This window comes from Oncorhynchus mykiss, chromosome 3, assembly GCF_013265735.2.
Source record: "Oncorhynchus mykiss isolate Arlee chromosome 3, USDA_OmykA_1.1, whole genome shotgun sequence".
NCBI classification, from domain to species: Eukaryota; Metazoa; Chordata; class Actinopteri; order Salmoniformes; family Salmonidae; genus Oncorhynchus; species Oncorhynchus mykiss.
Genome location: NC_048567.1, coordinates 71,662,937 through 71,685,731, shown reverse-complemented (window position 1 = coordinate 71,685,731; position 22,795 = coordinate 71,662,937). Strand labels below are relative to the sequence as shown.

The following is a 22,795-nucleotide window of genomic DNA, read 5'->3' as shown; positions in this document are numbered from 1 at the left end:
TTTAATCTCACACATACACACTCACACACACAGCCCCCGTGCATAATGCCCAACCATGCATGCTATGAAAACAACAATAGCCCTGTTGCCATCTGCGATGCAAATGAGAATTTATGGACCTGCGTTTTAATAGAAATGTAACTAGTCAGAATCAATAGGTTGGGTTGTTTAAATATAACCCTGGTGGGTTCCCTGGGTTCTATGGGCTGAGGTTGCTGATGCATTAGTAATGGAGAGTGTGGGTGGGAGGCAAAACCTTGGTAACAGATCCACATCCCTGTAGCAGTGGAATGGAAGATACTTGGGTTGCATGGCTGAAACATAATTACATGTTATAATTGTACATTTATTTGGTAATGTTTACAAGTTGCTAACCATTTGGGAAGTCTCTCTCTCTCTCTCTCTCTCTCTCTCTCTTTCTCTCTCTCTTTTAAGGGCTTTATTGGCATGGGAAATGTTTGTTTACATTGCCAAAGCAAGTGAAATAGATAATAATCAAAAGTTAAATAAAGAATAAAAAATGAACAGTAAACATTACAAAAGTTTCAAAAGAATAAAGAATAAAGAATGTTATGTAAAATGTTATTATGTCTATATACAGTGTTGTAATGATGTGCAAATAGTTAAAGTATGAAAGGGAAAATAAATATAAACATAAATATTGTTTGTATTTACAATGGTGTTTGTTCTTGTGGTTGCCCTTTTCTTGTGGAAACAGGTCACACATCTTGCTGCTCTGTGATGGCACAATGTGGTATTTCACCAAATAGATATGGGAGTTTATCAAAATTGGATTTGTTTTCAAATTCTTTGTGGGTCTGTGTAATTTGAGGGAAATATGTCTCTCTCTCTCTCTCTCTCTCTCTCTCCATCCTGCTCTCTTGTTTAATTTTTCCCCAAATCCTAACCCCTTCAAACCTCTCCATCTTCTACTTTGTGTACATCTTCTCATCCCCCCTCTCGTCCTACCCCTCCCTTGGCTACTCCCTTTCTGTTTGATAGTAATGAGTGTGTCCATCCCATTAAGGGTGTGTGGAGTGATCAGGGGAGTAAAGTCTGGGCTGTGAGAGGATCAGAGCAGGCCTGGAGTAAAGGCTGCATGGACAATAAAGAATACTTGATCAAATACATTATTGATCCACAGAATGAAATATCTGGCTGCATTATTAAAGAGATATAGCCCTTCAGTTGAGGAGAGAGAGAATCCTAGAGAGAGAGACGGACAGAGAAAGAAAGGGGGGAGAAAGAGGGAGAGGAAGATTGCTAACCTTAAAACTGAGCTCTGTACCTGATTCTACCCACAAAACCAAAACACAAGCCCTCCCTCCACTAGTCCATCTGCATTCCTCTACGTTCAGTGAGGTAGGAGTAGTGATGATAGTGAGGGAGAGGGTAGTGAGGTATAGGGTAGTGACGAAAGTGAAGGAGAGGGTAGTGAGGCAGAGGGTAGTGTCAATAGTGAGGTAAAAGGGTAGGTAACAATAGTGAGGGAGAGGGTAGTGAGGTAGAGGGTAGTGACGGTAGTGAGGGAGAGGGTAGTGTCGGTAGTGAGGGAGAGGGTAGTAACGGTAGTGAGGGAGAGGGTAGTGAGGGAGAGACTAGTGACGGTAGTGAGGGAGAGGGTAGTGACAGTAGTGAGGTAGTGAATAATGAGGTAGAGGGTAATGGTGGTAGTGAGGGAAAGGGTATTGAGGGAGAGGGTAGTGTCGGTAGGGAGGTAGAGGGTAGTGACGATAGTGAGGGAGAGGGTAGTGACGATAGTGAGGGAGAGGGTAGTGAGGTAGAGGGTAGTGATGATTGTGAGGGAGAGGGTAGTGACGATAGTGAGGTAGAGGGTAGTGACGAAAGTGAGGGAGAGGGTAGTGAGGTAGAGGGTAGTGTCGGTAGTGAGGTAGAGGGTAGTGACGATAGTGAGGGAGAGGGTAGTGACGGTGGTGAGGGAGAGGGTAGTGACGGTAGTGAGGTAAAGGGTAGTGAAGGTAGTGAGTTAGAGGGTAGTGACGATAGTGAGGTAGAAGGTAGTGAGGAAGAGGGTAGTGACGATAGTGAGGAAGAGGGTAGTGACGAAGAGGGTAGTGACGGTAGTGAGGTAGAGGGAGGTGACGATAGTGAGGGAGAGGGTAGTGAGGAAGAGGGTAGTGTCGGTAGTGAGGTAGAGGGTAATGAGGGAGAGGGTAGTGACGGTAGTGAGGTAGAGGGTAGTGACGGTAGTGAGGGAGAGGGTAGTGAGGTATAGGGTAGTGACGAAAATGAAGGAGAGGGTAGTGAGGCAGAGGGTAGTCTCAATAGTGAGGTAGAGGGTAGGTAACAATAGTGAGGGAGAGGGTAGTGAGGTAGAGGTTAGTGACGGTAGTGAGGTTGAGGGTAGTGCCGATAGTGAGGATGAGGGTAGTGAGGAAGAGGGTAGTGACGGTAGTGAGGTAGAGGGTAGTGACGGTAGTGAGGGAGAGGGTAGTGACGGTAGTGAGGGAGAGGGTAGTATCGGTAGTGAGGGAGAGGGTAGTGACGGTAGTGAGGGAGAGGGTAGTGAGGGAGAGGCTAGTGACGGTAGTGAGGGAGAGGGTAGTGACAGTAGTGAGGTAGTGGCTAATGAGGTAGAGGGTAATGGTGGTAGTGAGGGAAAGGGTATTGAGGGAGAGGGTAGTGCCGGAAGGGAGGTAGAGGGTAGTGACGATAGTGAGGGAATGGATAGTGATGGTAGTGAAGTAGAGGGTAGTGACGGTAGTGAGGGAGAGGGTAGTGACGGTAGTGAGGTAGAGGGTAGTGACGGTAGTGCGGTAGAGGGTAGTGACGGTAGTGAGGTAGAGGGTAGTGACGGTAGTGAGGGAGAGGTTAGTGAGGTAGTGAGGGAGAGGGTAGTGTCGGTAATGATGGAGAGGGTAGTGACGGTAGTGAACGAGAGGGTAGTGAGGGAGAGGGTAGTGACGGTAGTGAACGAGAGGGTAGTGCGGTAGAGGGTAGTGACGGTAGTGAGGTAGAGGGTAGTGACGGTAGTGAGGGAGAGGTTAGTGAGGTAGTGAGGGAGAGGGTAGTGTCGGTAATGATGGAGAGGGTAGTGACGGTAGTGAACGAGAGGGTAGTGAGGGAGAGGGTAGTGTCGGTAGTGATGGAGAGGGTAGTGACGGTAGTGAGGGAGAGGGTAGTGAGGGAGAGGCTAGTGACGGTAGTGAGGGAGAGGGTAGTGACAGTAGTGAGGTAGTGGGTAATGAGGTAGAGGGTAATGGTGGTAGTGAGGGAAAGGGTAGTGACGAAGAGGGTAGTGACGGTAGTGAGGTAGAGGGAGGTGACGATAGTGAGGGAGAGGGTAGTGAGGAAGAGGGTAGTGTCGGTAGTGAGGTAGAGGGTAGTGAGGGAGAGGGTAGTGACGGTAGTGAGGTAGAGGGTAGTGACGGTAGTGAGGTAGAGGGTAGTGACGGTAGTGAGGGAGAGGGTAGTGACGGTAGTGAGGTAGAGGGTAGTGATGATAGTGAGGGAGAGGGTAGTGAGGTATAGGGTAGTGACGAAAATGAAGGAGAGGGTAGTGAGGCAGAGGGTAGTGTCAATAGTGAGGTAGAGGGTAGGTAACAATAGTGAGGGAGAGGGTAGTGAGGTAGAGGTTAGTGACGGTAGTGAGGTTGAGGGTAGTGACGATAGTGAGGGAGAGGGTAGTGAGTTAGAGGGTAGTGACGATAGTGAGGATGAGGGTAGTGAGGGTAGTGAGGTAGAGGGTAGTGAGGGTAGTGAGGTAGAGGGTAGTGACGGTAGTGAGGGAGAGGGTAGTGACGGTAGTGAGGGGGAGGGTAGTGTCGGTAGTGAGGGAGAGGGTAGTGACGGTAGTGAGGGAGAGGGTAGTGAGGGAGAGGCTAGTGACGGTAGTGAGGGAGAGGGTAGTGACAGTAGTGAGGTAGTGGCTAATGAGGTAGAGGGTAATGGTGGTAGTGAGGGAAAGGGTATTGAGGGAGAGGGTAGTGTCGGTAGGGAGGTAGAGGGTAGTGACGATAGTGAGGGAATGGATAGTGATGGTAGTGAAGTAGAGGGTAGTGACGGTAGTGAGGGAGAGGGTAGTGACGGTAGTGCGGTAGAGGGTAGTGACGGTAGTGCGGTAGAGGGTAGTGACGGTAGTGAGGGAGAGGGTAGTGTCGGTAGTGAGGGAGAGGGTAGTGACGGTAGTGAGGGAGAGGGTAGTGAGGGAGAGGGTAGTGACGGTAGTGAGGGAGAGGGTAGTGACAGTAGTGAGGTAGTGGGTAATGAGGTAGAGGGTAATGATGGTAGTGAGGGAAAGGGTAGTGACGAAGAGGGTAGTGACGGTAGTGAGGTAGAGGGAGGTGACGATAGTGAGGGAGAGGGTAGTGAGGAAGAGGGTAGTGTCGGTAGTGAGGTAGAGGGTAGTGACGGTAGTGAGGGAGAGGGTAGTGACGGTAGTGAGGTAGAGGGTAGTGACGAAAATGAAGGAGAGGGTAGTGAGGAAGAGGGTAGTGACGGTAGTGAGGTAGAGGGAGGTGACGATAGTGAGGGAGAGGGTAGTGAGGAAGAGGGTAGTGTCGGTAGTGAGGTAGAGGGTAGTGAAGGTAGTGAGGTAGAGGGTAGTGACGAAGAGGGTAGAGACGGTAGTGAGGTAGAGGGAGGTGACGATAGTGAGGGAGAGGGTAGTGAGGAAGAGGGTAGTGTCGGTAGTGAGGTAGAGGGTAGTGACGGTAGTGAGGGAGAGGGTAGTGACGGTAGTGAGGTAGAGGGTAGTGACGAAAATGAAGGAGAGGGTAGTGAGGAAGAGGGTAGTGACGGTAGTGAGGTAGAGGGTAGTGACGGTAGTGAGGGAGAGGGTAGTGACGGTAGTGAGGGAGAGGGTAGTGACGGTAGTGAGGGAGAGGGTAGTGACGGTAGTGAGGTAGAGGGTAGTGACGGTAGTGCGGTAGAGGGTAGTGACGGTAGTGCGGTAGAGGGTAGTGTCGGTAGTGATGGAGAGGGTAGTGACGGTAGTGAGGGAGAGGGTAGTGTCGGTAGTGAGGGAGAGGGTAGTGACGGTAGTGAGGGAGAGGGTAGTGAGGGAGAGGGTAGTGACGGTGGTGAGGGAGAGGGTAGTGACAGTAGTGAGGTACTGGCTAATGAGGTAGAGGGTAATGGTGGTAGTGAGGGAAAGTGTATTGAGGGAGAGGGTAGTGACGGTGGTGAGGGAGAGGGTAGTGACAGTAGTGAGGTACTGGCTAATGAGGTAGAGGGTAATGGTGGTAGTGAGGGAGAGGGTAGTGAGGAAGAGGGTAGTGACGGTAGTGACGAAGAGGGTAGTGACAGTAGTGGGGTAGTGGGTAGTGAGGTAGAGGGTAGTGGTGGTAGTGTCACACTCTGACCATTATTTGCGTTGTTTGTTTCTATGATTTGTTTGGTCAGGGTGTGATATGAGTGGGCATTCTATGTTGCATGTCTAGTTAGTCTGTTTCTATATGTTTTGGCCTGATATGGTTCTCAATCAGTGGCAGGTGTTTGTCGTTGTCTCTGATTGGGAACCATATTTAGGTAGCCTGTTTTGTATTGTGGTCCGTGGGTTATTGTCTATGTTACATACATACAGACACCAGATAGACTGGTGTGCTAAAGAGGTGTGATAGTAATAGTAGGAGCAACAGAACAGACTGGGTTTACATGCCTGTCTGCATACCTGCCTGTCTGCATTCCTGCCTTCCTGGAGAATAGCTCCAGTGTCGTGTTCAGAGACAGTTTAGAGAATAGCTCCAGTGTCGTGTTCAGAGACAGTTTAGAGAATAGCTCCAGTGTTGTGTTCAGAGACAGTTTAGAGAATAGCTCCAGTGTCGTGTTCAGAGACAGTTTAGAGAATAGCTCCAGTGTCGTGTTCAGAGACAGTTTAGAGAATAGCTCCAGTGTCGTGTTCAGAGAGTAGCTCCAGTGTCGTGTTCAGAGACAGTTTAGAGAATAGCTCCAGTGTCGTGTTCAGAGAGTAGCTCCCGTGACGTGTTCAGAGAGTTTAGAGAATAGCTCCAGTGTCGTGTTCAGAGACAGTTTAGAGAATAGCTCCAGTGTCGTGTTCAGAGAGTAGCTCCAGTGTCGTGTTCAGAGAGTTTAGAGAATAGCTCCAGTGTCGTGTTCAGAGAGTAGCTCCAGTGTCGTGTTCAGAGACAGTTTAGAGAATAGCTCCAGTGTCGTGTTCAGAGAGTAGCTCCCGTGACGTGTTCAGAGAGTTTAGAGAATAGCTCCAGTGACGTGTTCAGAGACAGTTTAGAGAATTGCTCCAGTGTCGTGTTCAGAGAGTAGCTCCAGTGTCGTGTTCAGAGAGTTTAGAGAATAGCTCCAGTGACGTGTTCAGAGACAGTTTAGAGAATAGCTCCAGTGTTGTGTTCAGAGACAGTTTAGAGAATAGCTCCAGTGTCGTGTTCAGAGAGTAGCTCCAGTGTCGTGTTCAGAGACAGTTTAGAGAATAGCTCCAGTGTCGTGTTCAGAGACAGTTTAGAGAATAGCTCCAGTGTCGTGTTCAGAGACAGTTTAGAGAATAGCTCCAGTGTCGTGTTCAGAGAGTAGCTCCAGTGTCGTGTTCAGAGACAGTTTAGAGAATAGCTCCAGTGTCGTGTTCAGAGACAGTTTAGAGAATAGCTCCAGTGTCGTGTTCAGAGACAGTTTAGAGAATAGCTCCAGTGTCGTGTTCAGAGAGTTTAGAGAATAGCTCCAGTGTCGTGTTCAGAGACAGTTTAGAGAATAGCTCCAGTGTCGTGTTAAGAGAGTAGCTCCAGTGTCGTGTTCAGAGACAGTTTAGAGAATAGCTCCAGTGTCGTGTTCAGAGAGTAGCTCCAGTGTCGTGTTCAGAGACAGTTTAGAGAATAGCTCCAGTGTCGTGTTCAGAGAGTAGCTCCAGTGTCGTGTTCAGAGACAGTTTAGAGAATAGCTCCAGTGTCGTGTTCAGAGAGTAGCTCCAGTGTCGTGTTCAGAGACAGTTTAGAGAATAGCTCCAGTGTCGTGTTCAGAGAGTAGCTCCAGTGTCGTGTTCAGAGACAGTTTAGAGAATAGCTCCAGTGTCGTGTTCAGAGACAGTTTAGAGAATAGCTCCAGTGTCGTGTTCAGAGACAGTTTAGAGAATTGCTCCAGTGTCGTGTTCAGAGAGTAGCTCCAGTGACGTGTTCAGAGACAGTTTAGAGAATAGCTCCAGTGTCGTGTTCAGAGAGTAGCTCCAGTGTCGTGTTCAGAGACAGTTTAGAGAATAGCTCCAGTGTCGTGTTCAGAGAGTAGCTCCAGTGTCGTGTTCAGAGACAGTTTAGAGAATAGCTCCAGTGTCGTGTTCAGAGAATAGCTCCAGTGTCGTGTCCAGAGATTGTTTAGGGGGAGCATAACATTTTGAAATGTAATCAATGCAAGGTGGATTTTTTCTTTATAATTATGATGGCTCAACACATGAAATGCTTCAGCTGAGGTTTGGTACATTTCCCTACTCAAATACATCAGAAATCATTCTAAAAGTCTACAGTGTTTGCATTCAAGGTTAGGATTTGATATAAGGGTATTAGTGTACAGCAGTAAATTCAGTTAAAGTTCCATCCAAAGTGTGAATCATACCGTGACCTTCTATATAGTAAAGACCTGGAATTTAACTGTACAAATGTATGACCTTTTAATGTGTCATGAACACAACCAGTCATGATGTTTTCTTCTGATTGTCAAACAAATCACTTCAGAAAGTAGGTTAAGTATGTTACCTACACGTTCGTCTACTCCAAAATAAATCCAGCATGCAAACAGTGGACTGTGCACCCGCCATTCGAATGGAAAGGGACATCTATTACAAACACCATAACGTGTACACAGCAGGGTCTATTCATGGATACCAAGGGAAGACAAAAGTGCCACACTAAAAAAAGAAACAAACGTGTACAATTATTTCTCATTCATGTTTATCCGTGTTTCACGATATCCCTTAAATTCATCAGAGAAAGCATCAGAGCGAAGCAAACAGCGCCCCTCTGTCTTCGCACCTGTAGCCCATGCTGAGATGCTGTCTGGCGGAAAATTATATTACATGTCTCCAATGAGTGATAAGTCTTGCTGTCGGCGTGTCTTGGTAAAAAATATCAATATATTCAGAGACGACCTATCAGATCTCAGAATCCCAAGGGGGGCCACTTGGGTGGCCAATAAGATTTCAGGGGTGCCGTGGGCCACCCCCTGGTCACGCCACTGAATAGCTCATCTAAGGCTTTGTGCTTAAGTATTACATCATAGTATGGTCTACTACAGTATCCAGTGGAGTCTGGTGATGTAGTTGTGTGTTGCTGTGTGATGTATCTATAAATCAGTCCAGTTGAACTGTGTACTGTGTTAGTATAAATAGTATTGTCTACAGGATTCATATTTAATATCGACCACAATTCCATAGTTACAATGTATTCATCCTAATCGTATCAGAGTGACTATGATCACATATTAGGTCATATGGTTACTACATTAGAAGTGAGAGGAGTAAAACCACCATGTGTCTCACTTGATTTCGCTCTCTTCGACTCTCTCCTCATCCAGGTCCTCGATGAACTTCTCTCCCTTCATCCAATAGACGAGAGGACTGACCGCTGACCCGCTGTAGCCGAAGAATGCTCTACACGTCAGGTTCAGGGCACTTCCTGTGGAGACAGGAAATAGCACACTTTTATTCTTCTCAATCCCTCAACACAGACATTAGTAGTCTGCTGTACGTAGAGAAATAGGAGATCTGGAATAGTTTTCTACACTAGTTAGCAGTAGAGAGAGCTAACCGGCACCTTCGGTTGCCTTGGGGTCGTATTGTGAATGGGATGAAGACATCCACACTTCAAGTCTTATTTATGGCTATATAGGTATGTAACAGCTAAACCTAGACACCCATGACCTTACCTAGACGTTTCACTGTGTACAAATGGTACAAAGTCACCGAACAAACACTCACTAAGTCACTGTCATACTGGTACAGTCCCCCTTGGCACGTCGGAACAAAGAGATCACATTCTGATGAAATCTTAAGCATGTACTTCATCATGTCTCTGTATTGTAAATCTTTACATGAATAGGAGACACAATGGTGGTCAAATAAATACCAGTCCTACACAACACAAGGGGGCACTGAAGAGCTTCCAAACGTTCAACTCCACCATCTGGGTGGGGAGAACGGAGAGTGTGGGTATGTGGTTTGACATAACTGTTATTTCTGTAAACAGCACATGAGATAGAAAACCTCAGTTCACTATTCTTCTATTGTTGGTTCTAGTTCAGGTCCTGTGTGTTTGAACATATTCTCATCCGATGTGCTTACTGCTCCAGACAACAAGGAGAAACCACACTTCAAACAGAAAAACAAACATTCCACAAACAAATGATATCATTGTCTCCAAACAATGAAACAGTCACCATTGTCTGTGATGCTGTAGAACCCTCAAACTCATCTCTGGACCTCGAAGCCAGTTCCACTGTGTTTTTTCATCTTTCCACTCTAATCATTTTACATTTTTGTCATTAAGCAGACACTTCTCCAGAGTGACTTACAGTAGTGGATGAATACGTCTTCGTACTGGTCCCCCGTGGGAATCAACCCACAACCCTGGTGTTGCAAGCATCATGCTCTACCAACTGAGCCACATGGGACCTAACCAGGGACTTGTTTAGACCTGGGACACCAGGTGGGTGCAATTAATTATCAGGTAGAACAGAAAACCAGCAGGCTCCAGCAGGGTAAGTGTTGAATTCCCCTGTTGTAGAATGTCTGTATATACTGCAGACACAGAGAAATTCCAAATGAACAACTGCTTCCTAAATAGTAGAAAACAGCAGGAGAAACCCCATACCTATCATGTGTGCACCACTGACTACACACTGCACAGTGCATACTTCATTCATACTGCAGGGCTGAGAGCTCAGAGAAGCTTTTTTTAATTCAATGCATGGAGCTCTCTCTCTCTCTCTCTCTCTCTCTCTCTCTCTCTCTCTCTCTCTCTCTCTCTCTCTCAGTAGCAGAGGGTTAGGCTACTGACTGAGAAACCACATGCCTCCATGTAAACAACACATGTACTGTATGTATGGGAGCAGCTCATCACAGTGTCTCTGGAGATAAACTGTTGTGCCTGGCTCGGGGCAAACTGCTGTGTGTTTGGTGAGAGAGAGATATTAAGAGAGAGGGGGGGTGAGAGAAGAGGGATTGAGATGGAAGGGTGAAGGGAGGGGCAGGTAGAGAGAGAGAAAAAGAAAGGTAAAGAGAGAGGAGTAGAGAAGAGGGGAGAGAGAGAGAGACTAATGCAGTATTATAAAAAGGTTATAGGTGTTACTGGGGACTTGGAAGCAATGCTAATTCTGCTTTTGTGTGTTGACTGTTTTCTTTGACTCTAGTGAGGCCTTGTTGCTTTGCACAGTGGGTCCTGTGCGTGGTGTTGCTCTTAGTATAGTGTTCATAACATACCGCCCACAGTAACTTCATACACATTCATTCCTTTTGGGTCCTGCCTAGAAAAAGCAGTTTAAAGTGTAAGGTTTGGGCCCACAACAATGAAATGCTAGCCTTTCCTGTGAGGAGCAGTGTCTGACATTTCCAAAGTTCAACAGCCATTCAGTGGATGGTATTTGTTCTGAGTAGAGGACACTGGGAACACAGCACACACTGTACCTATACAAACACACAGCAGCATTTAGAACACTGGCAGGAAGCCTTCTAGAATGTTAAAACATAAATATAGAACCCTGCTACTATTACTAATACTGTTGTCTATGGTTACAGCAGCATGGCCATTCTACTGCATTATCTGATGGCAGTGGCAATGTCCAGAGACTAACACCAGAGAATGCTAACAGGGCCATACGCAAACTTCATCACCTTCAAAACCCCACACATTGTTGGTCAAGGTCATCGCTGAAGTTGTGGAACTGATCTGTGTCTGTGTGCGTGTTCCATGCCGGTGTTTTAAACCAGAGATCAGTTTCAATCTGGTAATTTCATGCCTCCGTCCGTCCTGTGCTCCTGTAGGAAGTCTCCGCTGAGCTCTGGGGGAATCGCAGGAAATTGTCGGCAGCACCCCGTTGTGTCCTCCCTAATCCAGCCGTCACACCCCCTGGTTCCCACCCAGACCTCCATGCACGTGTGTGTGTAAGGTGGACACACAGAGAGAAGCAGCCTGATAGTAGTCCCCAGAAACAGTGAGCTTCTCTCTCCTCGGCTCTTTCTCTTTTATCACTGCATAACACAAAAGAAGAAAACAGCACACGAACACTTTGGGAAAAGTACATGTACCCAAAGCTGTCTGTTGGACTCATCATGAGGGGACGCAGTTGCTCGTGGGTCTGCGGACCCACATCCATACCCCCTACCCCCTCCCTATTGTGAAAACATTTTAGTTGCCCCCCTCTTGATAGTGGAGATACATTTTTTTTACGTTTTACGTTTTCCATTTAATGCAATTCTACACATTTTGCCATGGGACAGAGAGAAGATTTAGTAATTTTATAACTCATTTAATGCAATTCTACACATTTTGCGATAGGGTGTAGAGAAATGTTTGCAGTTTTTAATATGATATCTGAGATAGACTGACTAACAAAATCACTGGCAGGTTATTCGACCATAATAACAAGTTTAGATAGTTGGCCACTAAATTAATTTAACAATCGAAAACAATGTTACCTGACCTGTCAGCAATTTTGTTTTTAGATTGCTAAATTGACTGACATAACAAGTGACTGATGTAACCGATGTGAAATGGCTAGCTAGTTAGCGGGGTGCGCGCTAATAGCGTTTCAATCAGTGACATCACTTGCTCTGAGACCTTGAAGTAGTTGTTCCCCTTGCTCTGCAAGGGCCACGGCTTTTGTGGAGCGATGGGTAATGATGCTTCGAGGGTGGCTGTTGTCGATGTGTGCAGAGGGTCCCTGGTTCAAGCCCAGATAGGGATGAGGAGAGGGACGGAAGCAATACTGCTACACTGACAGAACAAAAATATAAATGCAACATGCAAACACTTTGAAGATTTTACTGAGTTACAGTTCATATACTTCGGGTGGTAGGTAGCCTAGTGGTTAGAGCGTTGGGCCAGTAACCGAAAGGTTGCTGGATTGAATCCCTGAGCTGACAAGGTAAAAATCTGTCGTTCTGCCCCTGAACAAGGCAGTTAACCCACTATTCCCCGGTAGGCTGTCATTGTAAATACAAACTTGTTCTTAACTGACTTGCCTGGTTAAATAAAGGTCAAATAAGGAAGTCAGTCAATTGAAATAAATTAATTAGGCCCTAATCTATGGATTTCACATGACTGGGAACACAAATATGTATCTGTTGGTCACAGATATCTTAAAAATAAAAGTAGGGGTATGGATCAGAAAACCAGACAGTATCTGGTGTGACCACCACTTGCCTGGTGTGACATCTCCTTCACTTAGAGTTGATTGGGCTGCTGATTGTGGAATGTTGTTGGGGTATTGGTGGAACTGGAACACACTGTCTTACATGTTGATCCAGAGCATCCCAAACATGCTCAAGGAGTGACATGTCTGGTGAGTATGCAGGCCATGGAAGAACTGGGACATTTTCAACTTCCAGGAATTGTGTACAGATCCTTGCGACATGGGGCCGTGCATTATCATGCTGAAACCTGAGGTGATGACAGTGGATGAATGGCACGACAATGGGCCTCAGGATATCATCACGGTATCTCTGTGCATTCAAATTGCCATTGATAAAATGCAATTGTGTCGGATGTGGAGGTCCTGGGCTGGCGTGGTTACATGTGTTCTGCGGTTGTGAGGCCGGTTGGACATACTGCCAAATTCTCTGAAATTACATTGGAGGCGGCTTATGGTAGAGAAATTAACATGAAACTATCTGGCAGCAGCTCTGTTGGACATTCCAGCAGTCATCATGCTAATTGCACGCTACCTGTTGTGACAAAACGGCACATTTTAGAGTGGCCTTTTATTGTCCCCAATACAATGTGCACCTGTGTAATGATCATGCTGTTTAATCAGCTTCTTGATAAGCCACACCTGTCAGGTGGATTATCTTGGCAAAAGAGGAAGGCTCACTAACAGAGATGTAAACAAATTTGTGCACAACAACAAGTGTTTTGTGCGTATGGAAAGTTTCTTGGACCAACCCTTTACATGGGACCAACCCTTTACCTGTTGCGTTTATATTTTTGTTCAGTATATATATGGATATATATAACTGAGTTTTCCTCTCTCTTTCTCTAGGCCCAACGGCTGTTTCCTTGTCTCTTCACGCCGTCTCTTCACGCCTCCGTCGTGTTGTTCTCAACACCAGTTTAAATCAATAAAGTTTTCTAGATATCTGTCATTTCTTCGGGCTCATTTCATTTCTGTGATGTCGGACCAGGCCTGGACTCGGACTTCAGCTCACCGGGCTTGGGTCGGACTGGGATCGAATTTTCAGTTTAGATGAGAGCCCTAAACTGCATTCAGGTCTCGTGTGCAGTCTGGCAGTGTCAATAATTCATATGCTATAGGCTAAAGGCTTCCATGCGACAACCTGTTTGCATAAGGGGTTATTTAATTTTTTGGCCAATTCACTACTGCACGTTGTGTATTTTGTGGAATTGTATTATTAGTATGACATTGGAGAACATGTTGTAATTTTTCAGCTCTTGTCATAGAATTTTTTCATGAAATGTGAAGAGTGACCCCAGGACAGTCCCAAGATTCCGTGCTGATCCCTACCAGGTGGTAGCCGGCTAGTAACAATGACTAAGGTCCAGGGCACGGTACTGGGCAGAGGCCGGCTAGTAACAATGACTAAGGTTCAGGGCACGGTACTGGGCAGAGGCCGGCTAGTAACAATGACTAAGGTTCAGGGCACGGTACTGGGCAGAGGTCGGCTAGTAACCATGACTAAGGTTCAGGGCACGGTACTGGGCAGAGGTCGGCTAGTAACAATGACTAAGGTTCAGGGCACGGTACTGGGCAGAGGCCATACAAATCATTAAAATCCAAACAGAAAATATTTACACAAGAAGCAACCTAATTTCACACAGTCAAACTCTCCGTCATTTAGTAAGTTCACCATTCTGCGATTCCCACTGTTAAACATCGCACAGTGTTCAACACAACGGCTCTTTATGTCATCCTTCTGGTGACTATTTAACACTCTGATGGCCTGGAGATAGAAATAATTTTTCAGTCTCTCGGTCCCACCTACACAGATTTGGTGTGTGGCAAATCTATTATCTTACATGATTGACAACCTCCCCGCAGGCTGGTAGCTGGTCACGTAATGTGATGAAGGAGAGATTTCAGATCAATCCTTTATTTTCTTTAAATTCTCTGAGTATCCCTCAGTATTTCCCACAGAGTTAGCCGCTAGAACACCACTACATGACTCTTATAAGTCCTCAACAGATGAAAGTAAGAAAGATAGTGGAAAGAGTGAGAATTTTATTGTGTAATTTAAATTTCGATATTTGTATTTTCAGTTTAATTCTGGTCTTTTCACATGGGGAACAATGTTCTATCGGAAATGGATTTGTTTACTGCAATGGAAATGTTAACTGCAATGTAGGCTTACCTGGAAGAAGTATATCATGAATGAATATATCATATGTAGCTATTATTTGTTATTTGCAAACTTTGCCATGAAATGAGCAGCAGCAGTACAGAATCATCACTAGACCAGCACATTAGACAGCACGTTACATACTAGCTAGACCCACAATTAAAGGGCCAGTTGCACAATTAAAGGGGAATTACACAAAAAAATCTGATGTGATTTAAGAATTGACATGGACTCAGAACATCCAATTTCCTTGTTTCTCTCTGAACAATTACAATTTGGATAGTGAATAAAATAAGACATTTTGGATAAAAAATTACAGATTCTTTAGGGCCCCCCATTTACCAGATATATTGACAGATAACATTGTGCACTACTTTCTCTTGTACACAAATCTCCCAGGGAAGAGTTGAAGGGGAGAGGAGAAGAGAAGGATGCACCTTTTTGAAAGCTAGAAAAAAATGACTAGCCTGGGACATGCTGAATTTAAAAAAAAAGTAGCTCTCATGCTAGAAAAGGTTAGAGACCACTGCTCTAGTGTGTGTCAGTGAGGGATAATGTGTGATGTATGAAGTGAAGCATGAGAAGGTGTACTGTATACTTGAGTGTATGTTTGTGTGTGTGTTTTTGTGTGCGTGTGTGTGTGTAGTACAAGTTGTGTGAAGGTGTCCTGTGGAGATCACTGTAGGAGGCTCAGATGGAAGACCTGTCAATCAACCAGCTCCCTCAGCGAGGTGTGAAACTGTCAAACATTGTCGTGTGTGTGTGTGTGTGTGTGTGTGTGTGTGTGTAAGTGAGAACCTTTCAAAGCGAGAGCCTGATAGGCAGTGACAGGTTGATGGTGTGATGTGTGGGGGAACTGAATGTTATTTTACATGCTGAGTGTGTGTGTGTGTGTGTGTGTGTGTGTGTGTGTGTGTGTGTGTGTGTGTGGTGCCAGTGAGAGTTCCCAACGCATGTGTGTGTCTGTGTGTGTCTGTTCTCACTTTGATGGTTTACATGTAATGCACATACAGTCAGTGTGCTAGCAATATACATGCTCTATATTACAGATATACATGCTCTATATTACAGATATACATGCTCTATATTACAGATATGCATGCTCTATATTACATACAAGAGGTGTGGACTCGAGTCACATGACTTGAACTCGAGTCAGACTCGAGTCACAAATATGATGACTTGCAACTCGACTTTGACTTTAACACCAATGACTCGTGACTTGACTTGGACTTGAGCCTTTATGACTCGACCTGACTCGATACCCTCCCCAAGCCCAAATATTAAAAATGATGCCATTATAAAGTGTGCAGCGCATCAACTCTTCATTTAACAGATTACAGTTTGAATCGGACAGCAGCCAATCAAATTGTGCCAGCTGAGAAAAAGTGCGTGGCAGTGCAGAGGAACGTCGGCAGGTGAACTCAGATGGAGCCCTTGGAAAGATGACACCCAAAAGTATTATTTTCTGATATAAAGACGACGCTGTTTCAACATAAAATGGATTGCAACTTGCAAAACATGCTGGAAGGAAATCACAGACGAAGGCGCAACAATTCACAACTTTGTCCGACATTTGAAGCTGCACAAAGAATGGTAAGTCGTGGCTAATATAGCCGACAGCTATATATTTTATTACTGGTGTATCATGTAGGCTAACGTAACGATAAATGAGCCTCCAAACAGTCAGTCAGTGCGGGAACGTGATCATTGCACCCAAGATTGCGCTACAACTGGCCAGGCAGTGGGTAGCCTAAATCCTGCCTGATGTTACTGCTGTTCCTAAAATCATTAACATACGTCAGGCTACTGTAACCACACAGAGTGTGTGTGTGTTAAGGTTGGGCAATTGTGTACAAGCCTACATCGCCCGATTGCGCCCCATAGCGATTCTCGATAGTAGATCACTATTGGGGGGGTGTGTCTCACTCATGGCTACCCATGTATTTCCATGGAAATATAACGTTTATTTGGAAAGTAATATACAGTTGAAGTCTGAGGTTTACATACACCTTAGCCAAATACATTTAAACTCAGTTTTTCACAATGCCTGACATTTAATCCTTGTAGAAATTCCCTGTCTCAGGTCAGTTAGGATCATCACTTTATTTTAGAAATGTGACATGTCAGAATAATAGTAAAGATAATTATTTATTTAATATTTTATTTCTTTCATCACATTCCCAGTGGGTCAGAAGTTTACATACAATTAGTATTTGGTAGCATTGCCTTTAAATTGTTGAACTTGGGTCAAATGTTTCCACAAGCTTCCCACAATAAGTTGGGTGAATTTTGGCCCATTCCTCCTGACAGAGCTGGTGTAACTGAGTCAGCTTTGTAGGCCTCCTTGCTTGCACACACTTTTTCAGTTCTGCCCACAAATTTTCTATAGGATTGAGGTCAGGGCTTTGTGATGGCCACTCCAATACCTTGACTTTGGAAGCATGCTTGGGGTCATTGTCTATTTGGAAGACCCATTTGCGACCAAGCTTTAACTTCCTGACTGATGTCTTGAGAAGTTGCTTCAATATGTCCACGTAATTTCCCACCCTCATGATGCCATCTATGTTGTGAAGTGCACCAGCCCCTTCTGCAGAAAAGCACCCCCACAACATGATGCTGCCACCCCCGTGCTTCAAGGTTGGTTCTTCGGCTTGCAAGCCTCCCTTTTTCCTCAAAACGTTATGGCCAAACAGTTATATTTTTGTTTCATCAGATCAGATGACATTTCTCCAAAAAGTACGATCTTTGTCCCCATGTGCAGTTGCAAACCGTAGTCTGGCTTTTTTTGGTGGTTTTGAAGCAGTTGCTTCTTCCTTGCTGAGCAGCCTTTCAGGTTATGTCAATATAGGACTCGTTTTACTGTGGAGATAGATACTTTTGTACCTGTTTCCTCTAACATCTTCACAAGGTCATTTGCTGTGGTTCTGGGATTGATTTGCACTTTTTGCACCAAAGTACGTTCATCTCTAGGAGACAGAACGCGTCTCCTTCCTGAGCGGTATTACGGCTCTGTGGTCCCATGGTGTTCATACTTGCGTACTATTGTTTGTACAGATGAACATGCTCTTCATACTCAACTGCCTTTTTCTTACAAGAATATGGCACTGCCACATTTCATCAATTTATTTCATTGGTAAATGGCCTGAGTGAACTATCTTCATTCATCCACCATCTTTGACTGTATTTGATTTGATTTGATTTACCTGTTGTGATACGGTTGTCCAAAAATGTGGCACTGCCATATTCTTGTAAGAAAAGGGCAGTTGAGTATGAAGAGCTTGTTGCTCTGTAACAAACCAAGCCCTTCATCAGCTCAGCTCAGCTCATTTCTGCTCAGCTCAGCACACAAACTCTAGACATACGTCAACCAATCCCTTCCCTCGATCGGCAACCCTCAGTGGTTTCCATGGGCAACCCTACCACGACAGGTACAGTCAAAGATGGTGGATGAATGAAGATAGTTCACTCAGGCCATTTACCAATTAAAGAAATGGTCAGTTCCGGGTGTCTTCCATAAACACCAATAGCAACTGGGTCTGGTCTACTTAGATCATTGACTTTCATTGAACCAGAAAAAAACAGAAGAAAAAAAACAGTGTGTGGGGTTTCTCACTTCCTTTTCCATTTCTGTACAGTATGCTCTGGGTGTAGTGGGTGTAACCTCCTGTGTGGCAGGGCCAATCAAATGCCTCTTTAGTTAGTTTGGTCCAATGACTGCACAGTGAGAACGATACAGAGGGGAACCAATCAGGTCCCGACACTGTGCTAATGGTAGTCCTAGGAGATGTTCTTAACCACACAGACTTACTGTAAGTGTATCCAATACAGCAAGGCACACATTTCATCAGTAAGGGGTCTCGGTACTGCTGTAAACCTATATTTAGAGCAGGAATGCTGCAAATGTAATGAACTGAACTGAGGTGATTCTCACTCTGCATGGCAGAGAAGGGAGAGAAGGGGAAGAAGGGGGAGATGGGGAGGAGGTACAGTGTTGAGCACAGTAAGATTATGGATTGGGGAGGGATTTTGGTTCTGCAGAGGAAGATGTGTGAGTAATCGGGGAAGGGGGGGTTGATGGTTGAACTATGGATTAGGCCTCTCTCTCGCTGTCTCTCATTCTCTACCCCCATCTTTCTCTCTACCTGTTCCCCTGCTCTCCCTCTCTCTGTCGCCCTGCCCCCCCTCTCTGTCTTTCAATTCAATTCAAGGCATGGGAAACATATGTAGATAATAAACAAAAGTGAAGTAAACGATACAAATTAGACTCACAGTTCCAAAAGAATAAAGACATTTCATATGTCATTTTATGTCTATATACAGTGTAACGATGTGCAAATAGTTACAAAAGTACAAAAGGGAAAATAAACATAAACATGGGTTGTATTTACAATGGTGTTTGTTCTTCACTGATTGCCCTTTTCTTGTGGCAAGAGGTCAAACATCTTGCTGCTGTTATGGCACACTGTGGTATTTCACCCAATACCACCCAATACCTCCCTGTTTCCCCTCTCTCCCTCACCCCCCCCCCCCCCCCCCCCCCTCCTTCTGTCTCTATTCTAATACTATATGATATGCTTCATTGCCCATTTACATGGAAATTCATTTTGTGATGTCGGCATACAAATACACAACACAATATATTACATGCAGTACAGAAAACTGGACAGTTATCACACAAGGCACACATTTACATTTTCACCTATTCAAAGCCTCCGCGGCCTATTGTCCAAACGTGTATTGGGCATGCATCTGTCCTATGTCCCACTGCTCAGCAGCCTTATGGCTGATGGAATAAAACGTCCCCTTTCCCGAGACAAGTTCTAATTACCATTAAAAGCCTGAGAGCTTTTTCACTGAGAAAGAATCCTGTCATTTTTCTCTTTCCCCAGTCTGTCGCTCCCTTCTCTCCGTTTATTCTGCTGCCCTGATGATCCGACGGGGAAAATGTAAGACTTTAATTACTGGTAAAAATTACAGTCTTTTGTGAACAGGTACTCTGTCGCCCTTCCTTTCATCCCCCCTCTGCTGCGTTAATCGTCCCCATTTGATGACATAATATGGGCTTTGTCCACGCAGCAGCGGAGAGCGGGGCCCATTATAGCACGAAACGCATTGTGGAGGATTAGGTAGATGATGTGATGAGCTGAACGGCTTTTCATTTTCTCCTGTAATAACACTGCCGTGAACGCCGGGAGGGGCTAAAGCGAGAGGTTTAGCTAGCAACAAGTGGTGCTCACCTATCACAGACCTCCATCACACCCCGTCACATCCCCAACCACACCTACACCCCTGGTCCTATCCCACGACTAGGTGACACTACCTACAATAGGGACAGAAAGACCATTATGGGGAAAAAAACGATAATTATTTCAGTATTGCTCCAATGTTCTCTTTAACCACAAACTCCATTTTAACCCCACTCTCTTTTTATTTTCTCCTCTTTCTCTCTTTGTTGGGCAAATCGAAAGGCACCATGTTCACGTGAAACATCCCTCTTTGATATAAGACAAAAGAAAACTCCACTTCTCTATAAAGACACAGGTTATTGTATTCCCTCAACACACTGTGCGGATGTTTGTCCCTGAAGAGGCCGCATCAGTCAACCTCTCCACCACCAAGAATGGTTTTCTGCCTCTCTATTGCTGCTCTCCAAATGAGTGTGTACTCAGGTCAACACTCTCTCTGCCTGTCTAAAAGTCTCAGGCCAAAGTCTTAATGCCTAGTCGAGGAGAGAAAACAACTCCAAATGACCATAAAGAGCAAATAAAGGGGGGTAGAGAGAGGGATTGAGGGAGAGAGAAAGAGATAGAGAAGGAGAGAGATAAAGTGATGCAGAGGGACATAGAAGGAAAGAGAGAGAGCGGCTGTAATTGGCTCGTGTCCAGGGGGCTGGAGGCCAATTAAATATTGTGATCTGAGCGGTTGACGAGGAACATCACTTTAACGACCCTGAATAGGCCTGGCTGCAGGCACCGACCCACTGACCACAACGTCAGCCCAGGATACAGTATACAAGACATAGAGCTATAGTACACATCTAATGCTGTAGAACTGCTGCAACTGACCACTCAGTCAAACCAGGACATGGTATACAAGAGATATAGCTACTGCATTATGGGTTCTGTAGTACATCATGCTACATACGCAATATTATCTATTAGGCTTTTACTGACCACACAGTCAACTCAGGAGAGACATAGGTCTATACCTCAAGACATCCTCACCATGTTCCAGTAAGGTTGCTGGATCGAATCCCCGAGCTGACAAGGTACAAATCTGTCATTCTGCCCCTGAACAAGGCAGTTAACCCACTGTTCCACGGTAGGCCGTCATTGTAAATAAGAATTTGTTCTTAACTGACTTGCCTAGTTAAATAAAATAATAAAAAAATACAATGTTGAAAAGGACGAATATCTCTCCTCATCCTCTTCCACCTCACACAAGTCATTCTCAGCTTCTCTCATCTCCCAGCAACCCCTTTTCCTCCCTCCATCTCATCTTCAACCTCATATCTCACTCTTCACCTGCAGATGAGAAACTCTTAAATCCCCTCTTCATCCCCTCTATGGATCTTCCAGACATCTCTGCCCCCCCTCTTCCTCTTTCCATCTCTTCCTCTGAACACCACCTCCATCAAATCCCTTGTTTTATCTACTTAATCAGGAGCCAGGGGGCAGTACAAAGACCCAGTATCTTTAAGAAACTGGAGGCACTTCACCCTTCAATGTTGCAATGCAAAAATACTGGCAAAATGTATTGCTCAAGTAATTAAAAAGGTCCTACCGGACAATATTCATCATGTTCAAATGGGATTCTTAAAAGGAAGATATATTGGAGACCACATTAGACAACTTTTAAGGAATAATTCAAAATGAATTAGAATCCAGGGAAACCAGGTATAATCTTTATAGTAGATTTTGAGAAAGCCTTCAATACAGTACATCTATAATCTGTTTAAGTTCCTGGATTTTTTCTACTTTGGAGAATCTCTCATAAAATGGGTAAAAGTCATGTACAACAGTACAACAGTAAAATCATAAATAACTGTTACTTCTCTGAGGACTTTGAATCGTCAACAGGAATAAAACAAGATTGCCCTGTGTCACCATACTTATTTATTATGGCCATTGAACTGTCACCTACAAAATATAAAATAATAACATTAAGGGGCTAAACATGTATGGTATAGAGACAAAAGCATCAGTGTATGTTGACGATTAAACCTTGTGTCCATAACGTGTCCAGTTTCTCTGGACTAAAACCCAACTATGATAAGTGGAATTGGGTTTATAAAAGACACAAACTTTAAATTGCCATGTGGTTTCCGAATAAATGGGAGGATAGTGAAGTTGATGTGCTTGGTGTACATATTCCGGGAAAGTTTAGCAATCTTGTAACTATTAACTTTGAAAACTTTGCAAAATAGATAGGATCTTGAGAGGGAAACACCAGTGCATCTACAGGAAAGTTACACTGATGAATTATCTTGTGATTTCTCCGTTTACATATTTATTCTTTTCAAGTCATGCGAGAAAATAATATGACATTTTATTTGGAATTGCTAACCTGATAAAGTAAAATAGGGATATTTATATAACGAGCATGAGTTTGGAAGGTTAAAAGTATGAAATATTAAGGCATTAAACCTTTCTCTTAAAGTCTCCATTATACAGAAATAATATCTCAATCCAAACTGTTGTTGAGCAGGTAGGAAGGCACATTCAATGTTCAAAAGCAGTCTTTTGCCTTTATACAGATTAAAATCAACCATTTTCAGAGGATTGACAATGTTTAACGTTTTCTCCTTTTATAATGAAACCATACAAAGTTAGTTACAATTCTAATTTTGTCTTCCAGAAAAGGCAGAACAAATTGTACAGCAAATAATATGGCTAAACTCCAATGTATTTATAGAGGTCCAATTCTTTTGGAAAAAATGTATAAGGAGGGTATCACGTTTATGAATAACATTTCAAATAAAACGGTAAAATGATGTCACACAAACAATTAACAAAGGTGTATGGAGATTTAAACAAAGTTTAAACAACTCATCGCAGCTCTGCCTCAAAAATAGAAAAAGCAATTACTCATTAGAGAAAGGAATTGATGTATTTGTCTGCCTCCAATGAAAAACCATGCATGGCTTCTAAATTGGAAATGTAACAGTTTCACTTAAAGGAAAACCAGTCAAAAACATATGGTATTTGTTTCATTATTCCATTCTTGATATAGTCCCAACATGTTTTGCATGTCAGCAATCAAGTTTTCAACATATCACTTTCAAAAGAAAGAAATACAACCGGTATG

At 44.3% G+C, this 22,795-nt stretch overlaps 1 protein-coding gene and 1 long non-coding RNA gene across 5 annotated transcripts in view; one reads left to right on the top strand and one right to left on the bottom strand.

Moving 5' to 3' along the window:
• Positions 1-22,795, bottom strand: part of il1rapl1a (interleukin 1 receptor accessory protein-like 1a) — a 426,638-nt gene that overhangs the window by 20,955 nt on the left and 382,888 nt on the right. For all 4 annotated transcript variants that reach the window (XM_036975072.1, XM_036975074.1, XM_036975073.1 and 1 more), the window contains exon 7: positions 8,456-8,591. In XM_036975072.1, the coding sequence (XP_036830967.1) occupies positions 8,456-8,591 (136 nt within the window). The remainder of the gene's footprint in view (positions 1-8,455; positions 8,592-22,795) is intronic.
• LOC118964323 lies at positions 9,561-13,273 on the top strand. Its single transcript, XR_005051369.1, has 3 exons — positions 9,561-9,620; positions 10,955-11,124; positions 13,171-13,273. It is a non-coding gene; the product is annotated as an uncharacterized LOC118964323 (long non-coding RNA).